The 17272-nt window shown below is 38.0% G+C and overlaps 1 protein-coding gene across 1 annotated transcript in view; it reads left to right on the top strand.

The window, feature by feature from the left end:
- The window catches only part of kdrl (kinase insert domain receptor like), a 46691-nt gene that overhangs the window by 23172 nt on the left and 6247 nt on the right, over positions 1 to 17272 (top strand). Inside the window, exons 15-27 of the mRNA XM_041990125.1 lie at positions 577 to 705; positions 1593 to 1699; positions 2123 to 2252; positions 2709 to 2813; positions 4437 to 4550; positions 5074 to 5162; positions 5326 to 5479; positions 6160 to 6257; positions 7974 to 8096; positions 8366 to 8477; positions 12242 to 12341; positions 15295 to 15400; positions 17047 to 17171. Coding sequence (XP_041846059.1) covers positions 577 to 705; positions 1593 to 1699; positions 2123 to 2252; positions 2709 to 2813; positions 4437 to 4550; positions 5074 to 5162; positions 5326 to 5479; positions 6160 to 6257; positions 7974 to 8096; positions 8366 to 8477; positions 12242 to 12341; positions 15295 to 15400; positions 17047 to 17171 — 1492 coding nt within the window. The remainder of the gene's footprint in view (positions 1 to 576; positions 706 to 1592; positions 1700 to 2122; positions 2253 to 2708; positions 2814 to 4436; positions 4551 to 5073; positions 5163 to 5325; positions 5480 to 6159; positions 6258 to 7973; positions 8097 to 8365; positions 8478 to 12241; positions 12342 to 15294; positions 15401 to 17046; positions 17172 to 17272) is intronic.

Below are 17272 nucleotides of genomic sequence, written 5' to 3' on the forward strand. Positions count from 1 at the left end.
TTTTTTTGCTCCACCTCCAGAAAAGATGTAACTTACATTAATAGGCCCAGTTTAATTTCAGTAAGATGCAATCATTTTAAAAACAGAACAAAATGTATTGACAAAATGGAGCACCATGGTGGAGCGTTTCATGTAGGATTGGTTAGCACAGGAGCCCCGTTCACCCGAAGACAGTCCAGAGGCAGGGACTTCTGGTGAGATTCCACAGGCATCATGAGGCGATGGAAGTGGGGAGGTGCTGGGCTGTAAGAAAATCATTCTGGAGGGAGAGTGACAACATGTATAATAAGCACAATAAGGTTTAAATAACATTTGATTGGCTTGAAAAATAGCAGGCAAGAAGATCATCAGGGGTCAAAATAAAAAAAATGAGATGAGCTTGACAGAGCCGGAAAATGGAAATAATTTAAAGTAATGGGAGAGAATCCAGGACTCCAGGGAGTAAAGTCAAACATACATAAGGGAGCTGATCTTCTGCATTGCACTGCTTCCAACCTGTGCCTGCAAAAAAGCTGAAAATTTTAAAGCTTATTAGATGGTTACCTTTAAAACTAATCTAAAAATTATGTCTTTCAGGTGTCACTTTGGGAGAAGACGGGACTCTGATCATTGGAAGGGTGAAGAAGGATGATGAGGGTCTGTACGAGTGTGTGGCTCAAAACGTTGAGGGTTTTGCAAAAACAAGTGCTGTTGTCACTGTGCTTGGTGAGTCAGACACTGTCAGACATTAGCTACTATATATATGTACATGCTATTACTATTCTGGGTACTGAGAATGAGTAGATTTTAGTAGCAAACAGACTCATTATTTGTACAGACAGTGAGGCTGTTGCATTTTCTGAATCTCAGTGCATCATTTTGGCCCTGTGTTTTCTTGTCATCACTACAAAGTCCCAAGCTGTTAAAATAGTGCCCCCGATGGGAAATTTGCAACTGCCAGGAATCCCAGGTGAATTCTTTCTTGGGTTTTATTGTCATGATTTTGGCTGTGGGCCCTTATCTAGAGGACGTAACCCCTGTCAAGTGTTAAGAACTCCACTAATGAGTCCTAAAAGATTGCTGCAGCCATCAAGGGACTGGAAAAGCGTTTAGTAGATAACTACTAGTAGATAGACTAAAGAACTAGTCTCTAAATGTGCATGTGTGTGTATTCTGCTGTCCCTATTTTGCCAGGAATAGCTTGAAATAAAAGATAGGAAGAAAAAAAAAGGTTTGCAGGTTTAAGAGATATGAACTTTATCACAGCATCAGTTGCTGAGTGGACACAAAGACAAAATTTGGAAGAAAACACTACTGGAAGAATTGTGGCATGCATATCCCAAACAAAGCAGAAACAAACACAAACGTGTGTTTCCACTTCCTTTTTATATACAGAGAAAATTTGGAAAGAAACAAACAAGACTGAGAAAGGATGGCGTAGCATCAAAGTCTCTGTGAGCTTCATATGTAAATTTGAAACAGTCTGTTTTCTCTAGATCACCACTTTCCACAAATCACTGTCAATAAAACATGACAGCTAATGAGATCAGGAAACATACACAGATTTTCTGCCAAAGTGGTCAAGGAGTTTACGCCAGCTCTTCTCTTTCCAGGAGATGAAGGGAAGCCAAACATTGAGGTCATCATTTTGGTGTGCACTGGAGCTGCTGCCACGTTCCTCTGGCTCATGCTTATCCTCTTTATTCGCAAGCTCAGGAAGGTAAAGCCTTACGTTAATTATTTTCCCCACAAACCCCATGAGATAAACATTTGCCACGAACTGGAATGTGACGCAGCATTTGTGAAATTCTGCATTTTCTCTTCTTAATGCCAACTAATTTGGCTCCTCGAAGCGACTAACTCATGCCTGTTGTGAAACACTGGAGCTGTAAATTTAGCCATTATTTATGTGTTTTAATGAGTTTTGGTTGCATGGTGTGGTATGTCTTTAAAGTAGAATATTATGTTTCTTACAATTAAAAAACAAAACAAAAAAGTCATTTCTGTTAGTTTTTTTTCTGTAGGAAACATGACAACATTTTCCTTCCATTTTTTTGAATTAAAAACTAAACCTATAAGTTCACAACTTTGTTGTAATGAAAAACATAACAATCATTATGATTTTGTCCTCTAAATACTTCAGCAACCAGCACATTACAAAATGGGCCCATCTATAATCATTGATCCTGATGAGTACCCTCTCGAGGAGCAGAATGACCTTCTTCAGTATGACAGCAGCAAATGGGAGTTTCCACGAGATCGTCTCAGACTGGGTGAGCACCATGTAGTCCTAATAATGTGTGGAAAAGGTTTCATATAAAATTAAACCTTCATATGTCATGGGTGCCGATACAGTGGATCTTTGAATTTTGGGTTAAAGAGGAGAATAATTTGGGCTTCTTATCAAGCTGTTAAACTGCTTAAAAGATAACAGAACATTGACAGATTCAAAATAATATAAAATTAAACTGCAGCTATTAATTGGGAGAATATTCACAGGGGCATTAGGGTAAATAGGAGAAGTGTCTTTGCAGCAGCAGCAGAGGATCATTGCTTATCATTGACCTGTGCTGTCATGCAGGCTTAAGTGAACCATAAATTCTTTTGAATCATTGCTTGGTGAGGCCCAGTGGTGATCTGCAGGTTGTTGGCCACCTCACAAGGAACCCTCACTGTTTTTATTCTTTTCTTGTTGAATCTCACTTATCAAAGTTGTCATCCTTTGCCAGGTAAAACCCTCGGTCATGGAGCTTTTGGGAAAGTGGTTGAGGCTGCAGCCTTTGGAATCGACAAGCTCTCAACATGTAAGACTGTTGCAGTTAAGATGCTGAAAGGTAGGCTGTCAAACATTCACTGTTGCTGTGTGGGTTTTGTGCACATTGCCGAGTCATTAGCTACAGCATCAAATGTGTAATTAATATTATTAGTTCAAAGCAAAGACTTGGATGTCTGACTCTTGGAAAGGCCTTTAACCAAAAACTGACAGGTTGAGTCAGTGTTCAGATCTGAAGAGGAGCAAAAGGTTTAGGACAGAGAAAACATTTGTGTTCTAACATTTGGAAACAGCTGATTTTAAAGAGGAATAATTTACAGCCTAATTTCACCATTTTTCCATCTTTCTGTTTTTGTATAAAAATACAAAAACAGGAGACCCAAGAAGCTGAAATTACTTCTGACTTCACTTCCTGAGCTGTTTCATTTAGCACGGCTGCGGAGTGAATGCCACACTGATTCTTTTTGTTTGTTTGTGCATTTCCAGAAATGCAAACTGCAGACATGTCATCCAAAAGTGATTTGGGGATGGGTTCCCGCATCAGTATGGTTAAAAATAAGACTGTTAGATAAACCTTTTACTTACACTCTTATCTGTATGTCTATCAATCATGTCCTAGTGTAGATCACAAGCCAACATACTTAGATGAACAGGCGCTCTGTCTGTGGTTAGTCACAGGTCAAACTTAATAGGAAGCAGAAGGTCTGTGATTTCAGACTCTGCTGTTGCTTCTATTTGATAAATATGTGGCTGGTCAAAGCAACCACCTCTAAATCTTTATCTTCATGATTTAAGGTGATGACATTATAAGACTGGTCAAATTTATCAAAATCAGTTATGGAATGGGAGTATTTTAACCATTTTAACTCAAAATCTATTATGTTAGAAGATTTCTTCCACTTTGCGTTGCTTTACATCTCATTGACTGAAGTAGTGTTATTATTATTACTTTTGTTTAATAATTCATGAATTCCTTAAATGAAATTTTTTCAGTAATATACATACCATTTATTCTACCTTTTCCGTTATAAAAAACAGACAAAAATCCAGAAAATTTGGGAATTTTTGGGAAAATCACTCAAATTTAGATTTATAATTTTTTGAATTGTATATCCACCTTTACCTGTCACCATTTAGTCTGCTGACTGTGTAATCTTTCAGATTTTATTTCTTATATATTCTACAACTTTTTCCATCTTTAACTGTGTTTTTCACTTAGCTTGTTTTGTAATGAGTTTTGAAAATGTGTTGAAAAAACTGAGACTTATTGCTCCTGTCCTGAGTATTAAATAAATATTAAACTGCTAATACAGAAAATAGAAACCTTTGAGGCAGCAAATGTAATAAAGTGAAAAAATCTGATAGCAGTAAATGGTAAAAGTACTGCATATTGGTATTTCTTATTGTTGAGGAGAAATGTTTTAAAAGATTTTTTAATGTTCAGTGAACCATTAACTCCATGTTGCCTTATATATAATATGTATCACAGTGTGTATGAAGCTAATCTTTCAATATGACAACTATTGCAGACTTAATAATTGATTAATAATAATTTATGCAGATGAATGTCATAATACCGGAGTTATCCCAAAAGGATCTGTGGTAAAAAATAAATAAATAAATAAAAGGTGTTTATTCTTCCTTCTGGATGGATGATGACAAATGAAATTCTCTGTTATTACAGGAGGTGCTACATCAAATGAGCGTAAAGCTCTGATGTCAGAGTTAAAGATCCTGATCCATATTGGAAATCACCTGAATGTGGTCAACCTGCTGGGAGCCTGCACGAAACCTGGAGGTGAGCCTTGATGCGGTTAAAACGTATACAAGCTATCTTTGTGTTTATACATGAATGTTTATCTTACTCAGCTTTCTTTAAAGGCCTGTGTAAGCTGCCATTTTGACAAACATTGACCAAATTAGCAACTAAGAAATCTGATATTTTCTTGAGTTTCTTTTTTTCTCCCCAAGTTTGAAATGCGAAATTCTGAGTTTTAAATTTCCTCAAATGCAACGTTAACTGTGTTTGATGTAGGGAGGGGTGAATTGCTGTCATACGCTTAAGCAGTAAATAAAAAAAAAAACAAAAGGCAGTTTAAATAATTGTTAAGCACACCCACACCTCCCCACGACCACATGGGAAGTTTCTGTTTGTGGATTTGTCAGAAGATGTGGGAAGCTCAATGTTCGGAGCATGAATGTGTGTAACTGCAAATTTAGCTGAATGTTTTTTAGGGTCATCAAACATGCACAGTGTCAATGGTATAGTGCCCACACACCCTGATGTAGTTATAATCACATTAAATTTGCCATATCAACAGGACCACTGATGATGATAGTGGAGTTCTGCAAATATGGCAACTTGTCCAACTATCTGAGAAGCAAGAGAGATGACTTTCTTGTGTACAAGGTGAGCTGCATGATTGACACTTTCCTGCACTCATGCTTTATCTTTATTTCAGCTGCAAGTTCTGCAAAGTGAGTTGGAAAGACTATTTTGGTAAAAAGCTCTTTGCATGTCACCAGGAGTATTTAACCTTTTTTTCATTTATCATATGTGTGTCGCTCATCAGAGCCAGGACGGTAAGGTGGTGTCAGCAGGGTCGGGCTGCGAACTGAGTGAGCTGATGAAGCGCCGCCTGGAGAGCGTGGCCAGCACCGGAAGCTCAGCCAGCTCTGGCTTTATCGAAGATAAGAGCTACTGCGACTCAGAGGAAGAGGAAGAAGGTAAAGGCCAAGCACGTCTTGTTTCCCTTCAGCCCCCGCACTCTTACCCCCTCCCTGTTTGTCCCTCCTGCCTCAGACTAAAAGCTCCCCACAGATTGTTTTCAGGTCTGATGGGACGTTTCCTCCTCCTGTTCAGCAGTACAATCACTTCAGCAGGAGCCACTGTCACCCCACTGAGTCTGGGGAGGCGTCTGGTTGTTTCCTGTTCTGGCCCAAGTAGGCCTCTGCTCTCTGCCTTCAGCTCAGCATGTCAGCCATGTTGTTTTTGATGTGTTATTTCTAGTCTGATTGGCTGTTTACTCAGGTGGGAAAGGGGAAGGACTTCATACAAGTTCCTCAGCATTCTTCCCCCATTACCACATGTTTCACCTGACATCTGACAAATAGAACAGTTTGTTTTCTTCCCTCATCTGTAGCGGATATTTTAAAGCCATATTGTGTAGGAGGAGACAAGTTTAAGACAGGACGGTTTATAAAGATGACTTATTGTCATCCGGGGTATTACATTTACAGTTTTCCCAAGAGAATCACTCATGGTCCAGTTTGTCTGATTTATCTGACAGATGCAAGGAGCTGACCACACTGAGTGCATTTAAAAGTATGCCAAGATGAGAACTGAAGAATATAAACTGATGGAAAAATCACCCTCATTGGGAAAATTATGTGCTTTTGTTTCACAGAGTGTGAAGATTTATACAAGAGAGTCCTCACATTGGAAGATCTAATTTGCTACAGTTTCCAAGTTGCAAAAGGCATGGAGTTCTTGGCATCACGCAAGGTATCCTCATTTTCAAAGATACATTGTCTTTATGATAATCTAAGTCTATTTAATTATTTAAATCTTGACTAACATGATAAATGCTCACAATCTGTTAAATAGTGTCCATAGAACTTTAACAGATGTCAAATATGAGTGAATGTACAGGAAAGAACATCTTAAACGAGACCATGCTACCTCTGATTTGGCCCAGCTTATTTTAGTTTGTTGTTTAATTTTACCCCTGTGGTTTATAAAGGATGTCAGGCTTGAACTCATTCATTTTTCAAGTCATTCATAGTTTTGGGGAGACCGGATGAGACTGATTAGAGAATAAACCCATTGTAACCTTCAATAGGCTGTTTCTTAGCCTGGATAATGAGAAAAATATTTCCCGTCGTACTGTCACTGATAGCTTCACCATGTGTTTTTCCTGGCATCCAGTATGTGCGCCATTTTTCAGTTAATGCATATACATATACACTGCTGTCACCTGGATTTAACTAAGCAAATAGGTATCGGTAAATTACTGCATGGATGATTATCTTTCAGGTGGTGACAAGTTATTTAACCCTAACTAATGCAATGTGTAGCTTCTCATTTCTTAAACAACCATGTGGAAAGACACATCCTGTGGTCAAGTAAAATATGTTTGTTTAAGAAGGTTCAAATCATTGGCATGCATCAAGCAGAGAAAACATCTAAGGTGATTGCAGAAACTACTAAAATGGTCCAGTGCATTATGAAATACTGGAAGACTAGTGGGGAACCATCATCTTCCAGGAAGAAATGAGGTTGGAAAAAATCCTGAATGATGGTGATCAGTGATCACCTAAACGTTTGACGAAATCAAATTGAAGAAAGCTACACTAGAATTCAGGATAATATTAGTGAAAGTAATAGCAATTCCACATGTTCAGTGCAGTGGAATTGGGACTGAACAGCTGTGTAGCCTCAAGAAAACCACTAACCAGTGAGGCTAACCAGAGAAATTTGATACAGAGCATAAAGATTAGATTGGTCTGATGAGTCCAGAGGAATAGGTGCATCAGGGTAAGAAGAGAGGATGATGAAGTGATGTACCCATTATGCCTAGTGCCTACTGTACAAGCCTGTGGGGGCAGTGTTAAGATCTGGGGTTGCTGCAGTTGGTCAGGTCTAGGTTCAGCAACATGTTGTACCAAAAGAATAAGGTCAGCTGATACCTGAATATACTGAATGAGCAGGTTATTCCATCAATAACTAAACATTTAATTTAATTTAATCCCTCTGGGATTAATAAAGTATTCTTCATTTCATTTCATTTTAATGGATTTTACCTGATGACACAGGCATATTCCAAGATGACAATGCCAGGATTCAATTGACTCAAATTGTAAAAGAAGTTCAGGTACCATGAGACACCATTTTCACATATAGATTGACCATCACAGAGTCCACCCCTGAACCCCATTGAGAATCTTGGGATGTGCTGGCGAAGGCTTTGCTCATTGGTCGGACTCTCCAAACACCAGGACAAGAGCTTGAGGAAAAATTATTACAAGACTGGATGGAAATACATCTTGTGACATTGCAGAAACATATTGCAGCAATGCCACATCGAATGAGTGCTGTAATCGAAGCTAAATGTGGCCCAGTTACATAGTAGTGTGTGACCTTTTTCAAGTAACATCTTTAGGTAGTGTATGCATATATATTATCTATATATATAAAATGTGTTTTCATCTGTTTTGTCAGTGCATCCATCGTGATTTGGCTGCAAGGAACATCCTGCTGTCTGAGAACAATGTTGTGAAGATTTGTGATTTTGGACTTGCCAGAGACATTTACAAAGACCCGGATTATGTGCGCAAAGGAGACGTAAGTTCCTTAAAGCCCAAAGGTTTTGCATATTTATTAGATTATTTGCACAACTGTTTGGTATTTACTGCATTACAGAAACAAAGCTCAAAGGATTTCCTCATTAATACATAGCAGGCGAAACAGTGAACTGCTAACTTGGTAGAAAGAAAGAAAGGAAAACATTCAACACTTCTCACAACAAAATGTGTTTATTAAAGTCTGCTTGGAAGAATAAATCGTGTGTACTGTTAATAAAAACAGTAAGTGATCTCAATATTTGTTTACAGGCTAGACTGCCACTCAAGTGGATGGCACCGGAGGCCATATTTGACAAGATCTACACAACTCAGAGTGACGTTTGGTCCTTTGGTGTTCTCATGTGGGAGATTTTCTCTCTAGGTAAGAGTCATGGCAAATGGAAATTTGTATTCCTTTCCCTATCATTCTATCATTATGTTGCCCCCTTATCAATGCCTCTGATCAAAGTGTCACAGCTTTGCTTTTGGAACTTTTCCCTCAAGTACACTTGGTTTTAGAGAAAAGATGAAAGATAAATGGCACTTGATCAGATAAAAATGGCACATGGTTTAGCACTGACATACTTTCCTTTGTGAAAATATGCTGCTGATGGTGTGTTGCCTCGAAGCTGGGTGAAGACATTTTACAACAACTGTTGCCTCTTTACCCAGAACTCACAAGGTTTCTACAACCTCTTTGATTTAATCTCATCTCAAAGGAACAGAAAACTGGAAACTGTCCCTCCGCCAAGTAGAATTATAAGTTTAGTCTCAGTGCTTAAAACCTGTACTCCACATAATGACCACTTTTTCTTGTTTATCAAAAAAGAAAACAGTGAAACCCATCACAAACTAAGAAAGACGTAAAGGATCAATTTAACCCATAAGAGCCTGACGTGACATATTTGTTACATACAGTTTCTGAGACATTTTACTTCAATTTATGATATAAACTTTGCTCAAAATCCTGTTGAAATCAGTCTGATACTTGTCTTCCGTCCCCTATTAGATACCCAGAAGCAGAAAACCACATTATAATATTTTTAAAACATCACATGGTAATAAATGGTAGATATCCCCCACACAATATATATATATATATATATATATATATATATATATATATATATATATACAGTATATATATATATGTTACATTTAGTTAAAGTGCCAAATAAAGACCTCACATAAAAAAACTGGACTTTTCTTACCATTTTTTCATGGGTCGGACCTTAGAAGGTTAAAACTAAAAGCACGTAAAAAATGTTAAGTCTTAACATAGCAAGTGAAGCTTAATTTTATTGGCAGCCAGCATCACAGAGGCAAATATCAAGCAGAAGTTTTCACCAGTCTATAGACATGAAACTGTATTTGTATTTGAAATATTGTACTTCTGTCTGTAATTAAAGGAAACAGTTTAATCCTTTTTAAAATGAAAACATCATCACTTATTGGCATTTAAGTGTGTTTATTAATCCAGACATCTCACTTAAACTGTCATTTCTTCTATAATGTACTGTATATTTACTGTGAGGAGACCTGGACGCATTTGTTCGATGCTTCCAGCTACACAGCCTCACCAGATGTACTGGGTAATAACTATCTTCTTCCACTGTGTAATTATGCCTCTGGGACAAAGAGCCTGGACTTGCATTGTCAGTCTGAGAAAACTATTTTCCTTCTACTCGTGCAGCAAACATTAGCGCTTGTGTAAGTCTGAATATGAGGAAGGCATGGAACATTAAATCCCACTCCTATTTAAGCTAGCCATTTTATCCCAGCTGGCAACACAAACTCCCAGTAACCAAGCAGCCAGATCAGAGTAAAAGTGTGCTCATGCTGTGAACACACTGCAGCCTTTAAGGCTGTATTGTGTGTAGGGCTGTGATTGCCAGATAGCTAACAACACATTTCTATACCTAGACTCAACATGAAATGCTGTGTGTTAAAAAGCCACCCTGGGAACATAAGTGTCAGAACCAAAGATCAAAGTGGGGTGCATTGCTGTACAGTACTGTTTTATTGTGCCTCTTTTCAGTCAGAACCATTTGGTTTTGTCCTTTAGTGCAGTTAAAAGTGTGTCAAATTGCACATTGTCTTCAACAGAAAGCACATTGACGTCATAATGACACATTTTTCTTTCCTTCTTTTTGTATTTTTCCGTTGAAGAAACACTTCCACATCTGGGTGGCGTTAGCGGGCCTCAGAAAAATAAATCAGGACACAAAGGTTAAAAGTGACCACAAGACAAAGAAAGGAGCTTTGCAACCTGATCGTGTTTAAAGGTCTAACTTTGGTGACTCGAATGTGTTTTTCAGATCACTTTCTGAATAAGCAGGTGTGTTTTGTAAGAGTTCAGAAATCCAGCTGGCTAGTATGATGTTAATGCCAAAAAGTGTTCCAGGTCTGCGAATCTGTGGTTCTTTTCCTATTAGAAACACATTTTCAAGATCATTGCATTACTAATACCCAGCAGAAGGAGATTAGAAGACACTTTGTCTTATTGTATAAAACATAATTAATGTACTTTAAATCTCCTTTTTGGAGATCTTTTCATGGCACTTATCTATAGGCAGTGAAACTGTAGTCTGCATGCCTCCATATTGAAGAAGCAGACTGGAGCAACAGCGTGGTTGCAAATGAGTGTGATGCTGTGAGCCGGGCTTAACAATAAAACTTATTTCAACCAGAAGCTGTATTATCACTGCTGAAAGAAAGGGGAGTTAAAGTGATTATATCGTCTTTTGCTTCTTTCAAACTTGATAAACTCCAATGACAAAAAACATCATTTAACCTTGCAAGTCGCCGAGGTTGCTGAACTACTGTGGCTTTAGATGAGTAGAATCTTTGCAACACTGTGTGACTCTTATTTTTTTAACACATCAGCTGTGATCCTGACTAACGCTTTGAAACTTGAAGTCCAAAGCAGTGGTAGACCAGGAACTCCTGTCTAAAGTGGCAAACAAAAAACAGAGTTAGCTTTGAAGTGATCAACATAATAATTGTTGGACTTTGAGAGAGCTAAGAAAACATAAATGTAGAAACTAAGGTTGATTTTTGTGGGTGGCTGCTATCAGGGAAGAGGACACAGACAAAAAATCATCACGTCTAGGGTAAATTCAGAATCACCAGTTAGCTTAACATGCATGGTTTTTGGAGAAGGACAGAATGTGATGATTGGCGTTGTCGCCTTACAGCATGAAGGTTTCTGGTTTGACCCTCGGTTGGGGCTTTTCTCTGTGGAGTTTGAATCTTATTCCTATGCATGTATTATCTCAGGTTCTATGGCTTCCTCCAACTACAGTCTACCATAGATTTAAGTACTATTTGTATAAACAGGTACTATAATAGTATCTTTTTTATTGTCAGTCAGTGGATGTTTTTTGGTTAAAATTTCATCTGCAGTGAATAAATACCGTGAAGGAAGGTCCATGGAAAGTGCATGTTTTTGATTCCATCACTCGCATCAAAAAATGGAAATGTGAGAAATGTGATCCACGTGAACAAACACTCCTTCAACTGAAATGTTTTTTCTACAAACCCCAGAGTCTGTCTTTATTGCATATGAATTTAGATAGCTACAAAGATGACTGGTTATGCTGTGCATGGGGTTAAAAAAAAAGATCTAATGTTTTAGAAAATGCTAGTTATATTTTCCAAAATCAACTAAACTAAAAATTGGCAAACTGGATGCACTTTTTTCATTTTATGTTTTTATAGCGAGCTAAGCAAAAATGGTCTCAGCTCTATATTAAAATTTTAAAGTATACAAAATCAACTGAGGTCCTACATTTTGTTTGGTGAGTGATAGGTTGAAGAGATTAATAACTTAGCTGAATGACAACATTTTTTATTGTATGAAATATGAGAATCATAGTTGCATCATCAACCATTTCTAATCAAAAGTCTTTTATCATAAATTATTTTCAGAAAATTGGTTGTTAGTCATGAGCTTATACTACTACCTCAGTGTTCTTACATCTGCACTCAATAATATTAATATCATGTCATATTACATTAGTATTTAGACTACACCAGTTTGTTTGCTTGTCCCATACACTGAGCTTTATAACTTGGCCTTTTGAAACAATACAAATATCTTATGTTAAATGTAACATAGCCACCCCCTGTTCTTTCCTTCTCCAGGTGCCTCCCCATATCCCGGCGTCCAGATTGATGAAGAATTTTGCTGCAGATTGAAGGAGGGGACCAGGATGAGAGCGCCAGATTACTCTCCTTCTGAAATGTGAGAATTTCCTACTAACTATACTTTAGTTAACAATGTGATAAATTTGAAATCATGCCGCATACCTCCAGGGAAATATGAAGCAGACTGTGAGCAATAATTTGACCCAATTTGCTGATTATCTGTCCTGTCCTATAAATCTGACTTAGACTAATTCTTTAAAAGAAATTTTCCTTAAAGCAGACTTTGTGTTTATTACAAGCAGCTGCTGCTTTAAAAAATAAATTAATGAAAAAAAAAAAAGAAAAAAAAGAACTGTAATATTCCAGCAGCAGGGGCAGCAGGAAAATACTATAAAATAACAGGAAATTAAAAAAAAAAACTGTTTATAGCTTTTCTTTCACTTGAGATATTTTCTTTTATCTTAGCTTTTTAATGTTTAATTAAAAACATTTGCAGGTATAATAACAATTACACAAGCATTCTAGCACCTGGGGAGCAGTTAGGGGTTAAGGACCCCAGTAGTAGTTAACATTTAATGCCAGTCTGGGGATTCGAACCTGGGTCCTCCAGTAACCAATCCACCTCTCTAACGTCTAAGTCATCCCTATAAAAATAGGAATTAGCAGTATTATTAATGTTTGTTTTTTAAATAACATTTTGGTGAAATTATGATAAATTTTAAAATGTATTTTAAAATACCTTTTATATAAAATAAAATGATATTTTCCCTTAAAGAGTGAAAATTTGATGTAATTTCACAATTATATGTCTTTTATGTTATTTGACATTCAGCATGTCAATTTGGAGCATATTTCCATAATCTTTTTGGTATATCCCCATATTTAAAAAAAACAGTAAAAACATAGTAAAATAATAAAGAAAAAACTATCATATTCATATTTTTAACAGTGTTGTTCTTTAAGGTCGACTGTGTATTCTCCCCATAAAGGTAAAATTAAGGCAATGAGTACAAGCCTCTCATATCGCTGTAACTAAGAGGAGTACTGTTTCCTTCTACCTCTTTAGAGGTGCAGTAGCAGGCAGGGTGTCTGATATGAATCACAGATGATCCTGCTCTAAATGTTGCAGATTATCTCTGCAGCCCTGAGTTCCAAGCTTTGAAGCACTTTCTGACTGGCAGTGGTGCACATGTAACTGAACACTGGGCGCAAGTAAATGTTTTGTCTGAAGTGTTCTCCCTGTGACAAGGTTTATTGAGCAGTGCTTGGAGGACTTGTCTGGACATAAATATCTGTGGGAGCACAGGAAGTGTTTGTCTTTGGTATCTGCTGTCAGTCAATGCAGCTAGTTAGATTTTTTTATTGGTTTTTTTATTGATTTTTTTTATTTTTTTTTTGTAGACCCAGACCAGACAATCATAGCCTGAGTCTAGGCTTAACATGGATGCATATTTAGCATCTGGTTTTAATTTAAAGTCACTCACATAGTTAAATTTGATCTATTTTGAAAGTGCAATGCACTCATGTTCATGAAGCCTGTTTAATCAAAAGGTACATATTGTTAAAGCATTTTAAATAAAAATAACTGAATACATGTATCAGCTTCACAAAGGAGACAGTGATTGGAAGTAGGATACAAAATGTAATCCAGATTGTAGGTTTCAGTCAGAGCCAAGAATCCCATGTATTGTCCATTGAGGAAAATAGACCTGCCAGATTAAATACTTTGCATTCTTACTGCTGAGAGGCCTGCCTCTAATTTAAAGCTGAGATTAAAAAAAGAAACCCTGATATCAGTTTAAATGGGATGCAGTTGGAGTTAGTGGGGTGAATTCTCTTCATTCCCCAGAGAGCTCTGCAGTGGATCACAGGTGTGCCTAGGCTTAGGTTTTTGACACTGTGACCCCCCCCCCCCCCAAACTCTAAATACAAGATTGATGAAAAACACATGAAGTTACTGATGGTGTCATTTAATTTGTGCTTCTGCAGCCCCAATTCATAAGGAATGTTGTTCACCGCCTGCCAATAGGATCCCCTCTTCCCCTCTTATGATGCATCACATAGGAATTTTGCGGATGCTATTCAGAGAGTGGGAGCACAATAAAAAAAAGGATGTTCCTCTCCCATTTATCCTCCCCCCCCCCCCCCCTTGCCCGGATGAACTAGCTCAGTTTTGCAGAATTTTTTCCCCTTCAAAAACACCACACTTCTTAAGACTCAAAACATGTGGAGCCATGCTATTTATTCTCATTAAAGACAAGGCAGGAAGTGCAGTTTAAATTCTACTGTCATACAATGTCTCCACTTCCTGCTCAGTGATATATATAAGAGCTGCGATCATGCACTCTACATCCTGTCGCTGTTGGGAGGTCTACCACCTGGGCAAGCATACTCTACAGTCATTAAGGTGGGAGTCACAGCTGCTTTTTTAAGCCAGGCCTGAGGAAGTGGGGTCGATACAGCATCAAGGCAAACAACTACTCTCAAGTCCTCCAACTTGACTAAATATGACATATACAAGCTAGTCATTATCATTATACAAAAGGCCTTTACAGATGGATTTCAATTAGTGGCTGGGAACATAATGGAAACAGCAGCGTTTGTGCTGTTTCTAATCCTCCCCTAAACGAGGGTGGTCTCTCCAATGAGAACTTGCATAAAGTGTTCTAAGTCATCCCACATGGGCAAAGATGCTGACAGCTTGCCAGAAAACTGATCAAGGTTGTGTGTTCTCACTGGGGTGAAGAGTTAGATACAGTCCCATGAGCTCAGGATTAACACCCAAAAAAAGAGAGCCAGACATGTTTGAAAGGTCTGAATGGCAGCTGATTTAGAGGTGGAGCAGATGTGGTCCAGTTTTTGAAACACAAGAGGTCTGTTTACTAAACATGAAAAGACAACCAAATCTGAGGTAGCTGTTTCTCTGCATGACAGTGTAACACTTCACAATACACCAACTCCAACTGCTCTCTGCACTATGTTAATCCACTATGCTGAAGGCTAGTATCTGTCCTGCAGCGTGTGCTCAAGGGTTTATTCTTTACTCATAGATATCAGACCATGCTGGATTGCTGGCAGGGTGAGCCACAGCAGCGACCGACCTTCACTGAGCTGGTGGAAAGGCTGGGAGACCTGCTTCAAGCCAGCGTGCAACAGGTATGACTGATTAAAAAAATGTTTTTTATTCAAATGTTACTTCCAATCATGCGAAAAAAGAGCACTCTAATTCCATTATAAAATTTTATGAATCAGGACATAATAAAGAATAAAATTAGGAAAATCTAACCTCATTTGGAAAGCAACACATAAAACACAATACCTTCCATCCATCCATTCATTTCGATACCCATTTTATCCAATTTAGTGTCACACTGTCATCATTTAATAGGCACAAATTTTAAGCCAAAATGCAGAAGTGGTGTGCAAAAAAATTAAGTAGATGCTTCCTGTTTTCAGAGGAGTTAAGAGGTTTAGCAGCCAGGTGCTGCAAATCAAATGGACTTGATGTATTGATTATGTAGATGTAGGTGTCTTCACCTGTATAAAAGCAGATGTTTAAGCAGCTTCCTGGTTTGAAGCCTTCAGGTTTGTTTTAGGACAGTGCAAATGAGGAAAGATGTCCTGGCAAGCTTGCCCCAACGTCAGTGGTGAGCTGAGGATGTACTTCGTTTGAATCTGCTTATGCTTTTTGGTAGGCATTTTAAACTTTAGTCTTCAAGACTCACTTTGAATCAAGTGTGTTGGAGCAGACAAGCACCTAAAACCTGCAGACAGTGGTCTTTGAGGACCGTAGTTTTTTTTTTTTTTCCTATGTAAAATGACAGTATGTACAACAGGGTGTATTTACTTAAGACCTGTGAAGGGCCAGATGTTCTGAATAAATTACATATTTGAATTAAAACAGGGTGTACTATCTTTTCCAAATTACCTTAAAAACCATTTGAACTTTATTGTGTGAAAATTACAGTTTATGAGAATCAGCTGTTGAACTCACACCTCAGATTTGTCAAACACATTTTTCTTAGTAACTGCAAAAAGCTGAAACAATGATGCACACTTTAATTCTCCAATTATTTCAAGAATGCTGAACATGTTTTGTCTTTGCAGAACAAATACAGTATCAGAACACTATCTACTAGTGGTGCAGAGTGAGTCGCAAACACCTGCACATATTCAGGAAGCAGCTATGATGATTATAGTTTCAATGCAGGAGGGCGCTCATTGTAACTGAGAAGGGAAGCAAAGCTCAACATAAACACTCAGCTCCCTTTGAAATAACATCATCAGCCTTGTAAAAGGAACCACATTTCAAAACACTCGGAGAACAATGTAATTATTAGTGTTAAATGTCACAAACTGTAGATTTAATGTGGCTGCACGCCGGTGTAAATGTAGGAATCTTAGAGAAAATATTAAAAAGAAGAGGTGGAATTTTTCCTCTATTGTTAAAACTTGTACTTTAAAAGTTTTTTTTCCGTTCATGGGAGAGAACAAGCTTCTTGTCTGCAGACTGTGAAGTAATAAGAGAAAAAGTCAAGGCCATGCTTCACATCACACTAAAACCTGCAACATGTTGCGTTGCAAATAACGGAGTCTGCTAAAGCCATCTAGTCAGAAAGCTTTTCCAGTGCAGGAAGGCTGGTCATGAACTGTACCGCTGCCCGCTCCAACTTCATGATAGAGACTGTGGATTTATTAGGCATGACCTTAGTTTCTTTGGCTGCTCGCCATCACCTGTGGATGTGTGCGTTTGCATAAGCCTCATAGCATCAGCCATAAATCTGCGTCTTTTGTTGATGTAGGAGGGCAAACACTACATACCCATCAACACAGCTTTGCTGGCGAAGGTGGGAGAGCAGACAACCACAGTGTCGACGGAGGAGACACCCACACGACCCGTCTCCCACCGCGACTCAGGAGGCACCTGGTGAGAGCGTGTTTTATTGTTCATCTAGCTAGTTTAAATAAAACATCTCACTCTTGATGTAGTCTTCCAATACATGTTTGGATGGATGAAAATTGGTACAG

The sequence above is a fragment of the Melanotaenia boesemani genome, chromosome 7 (assembly GCF_017639745.1).
Source record: "Melanotaenia boesemani isolate fMelBoe1 chromosome 7, fMelBoe1.pri, whole genome shotgun sequence".
Classification (NCBI taxonomy): Eukaryota; Metazoa; Chordata; class Actinopteri; order Atheriniformes; family Melanotaeniidae; genus Melanotaenia; species Melanotaenia boesemani.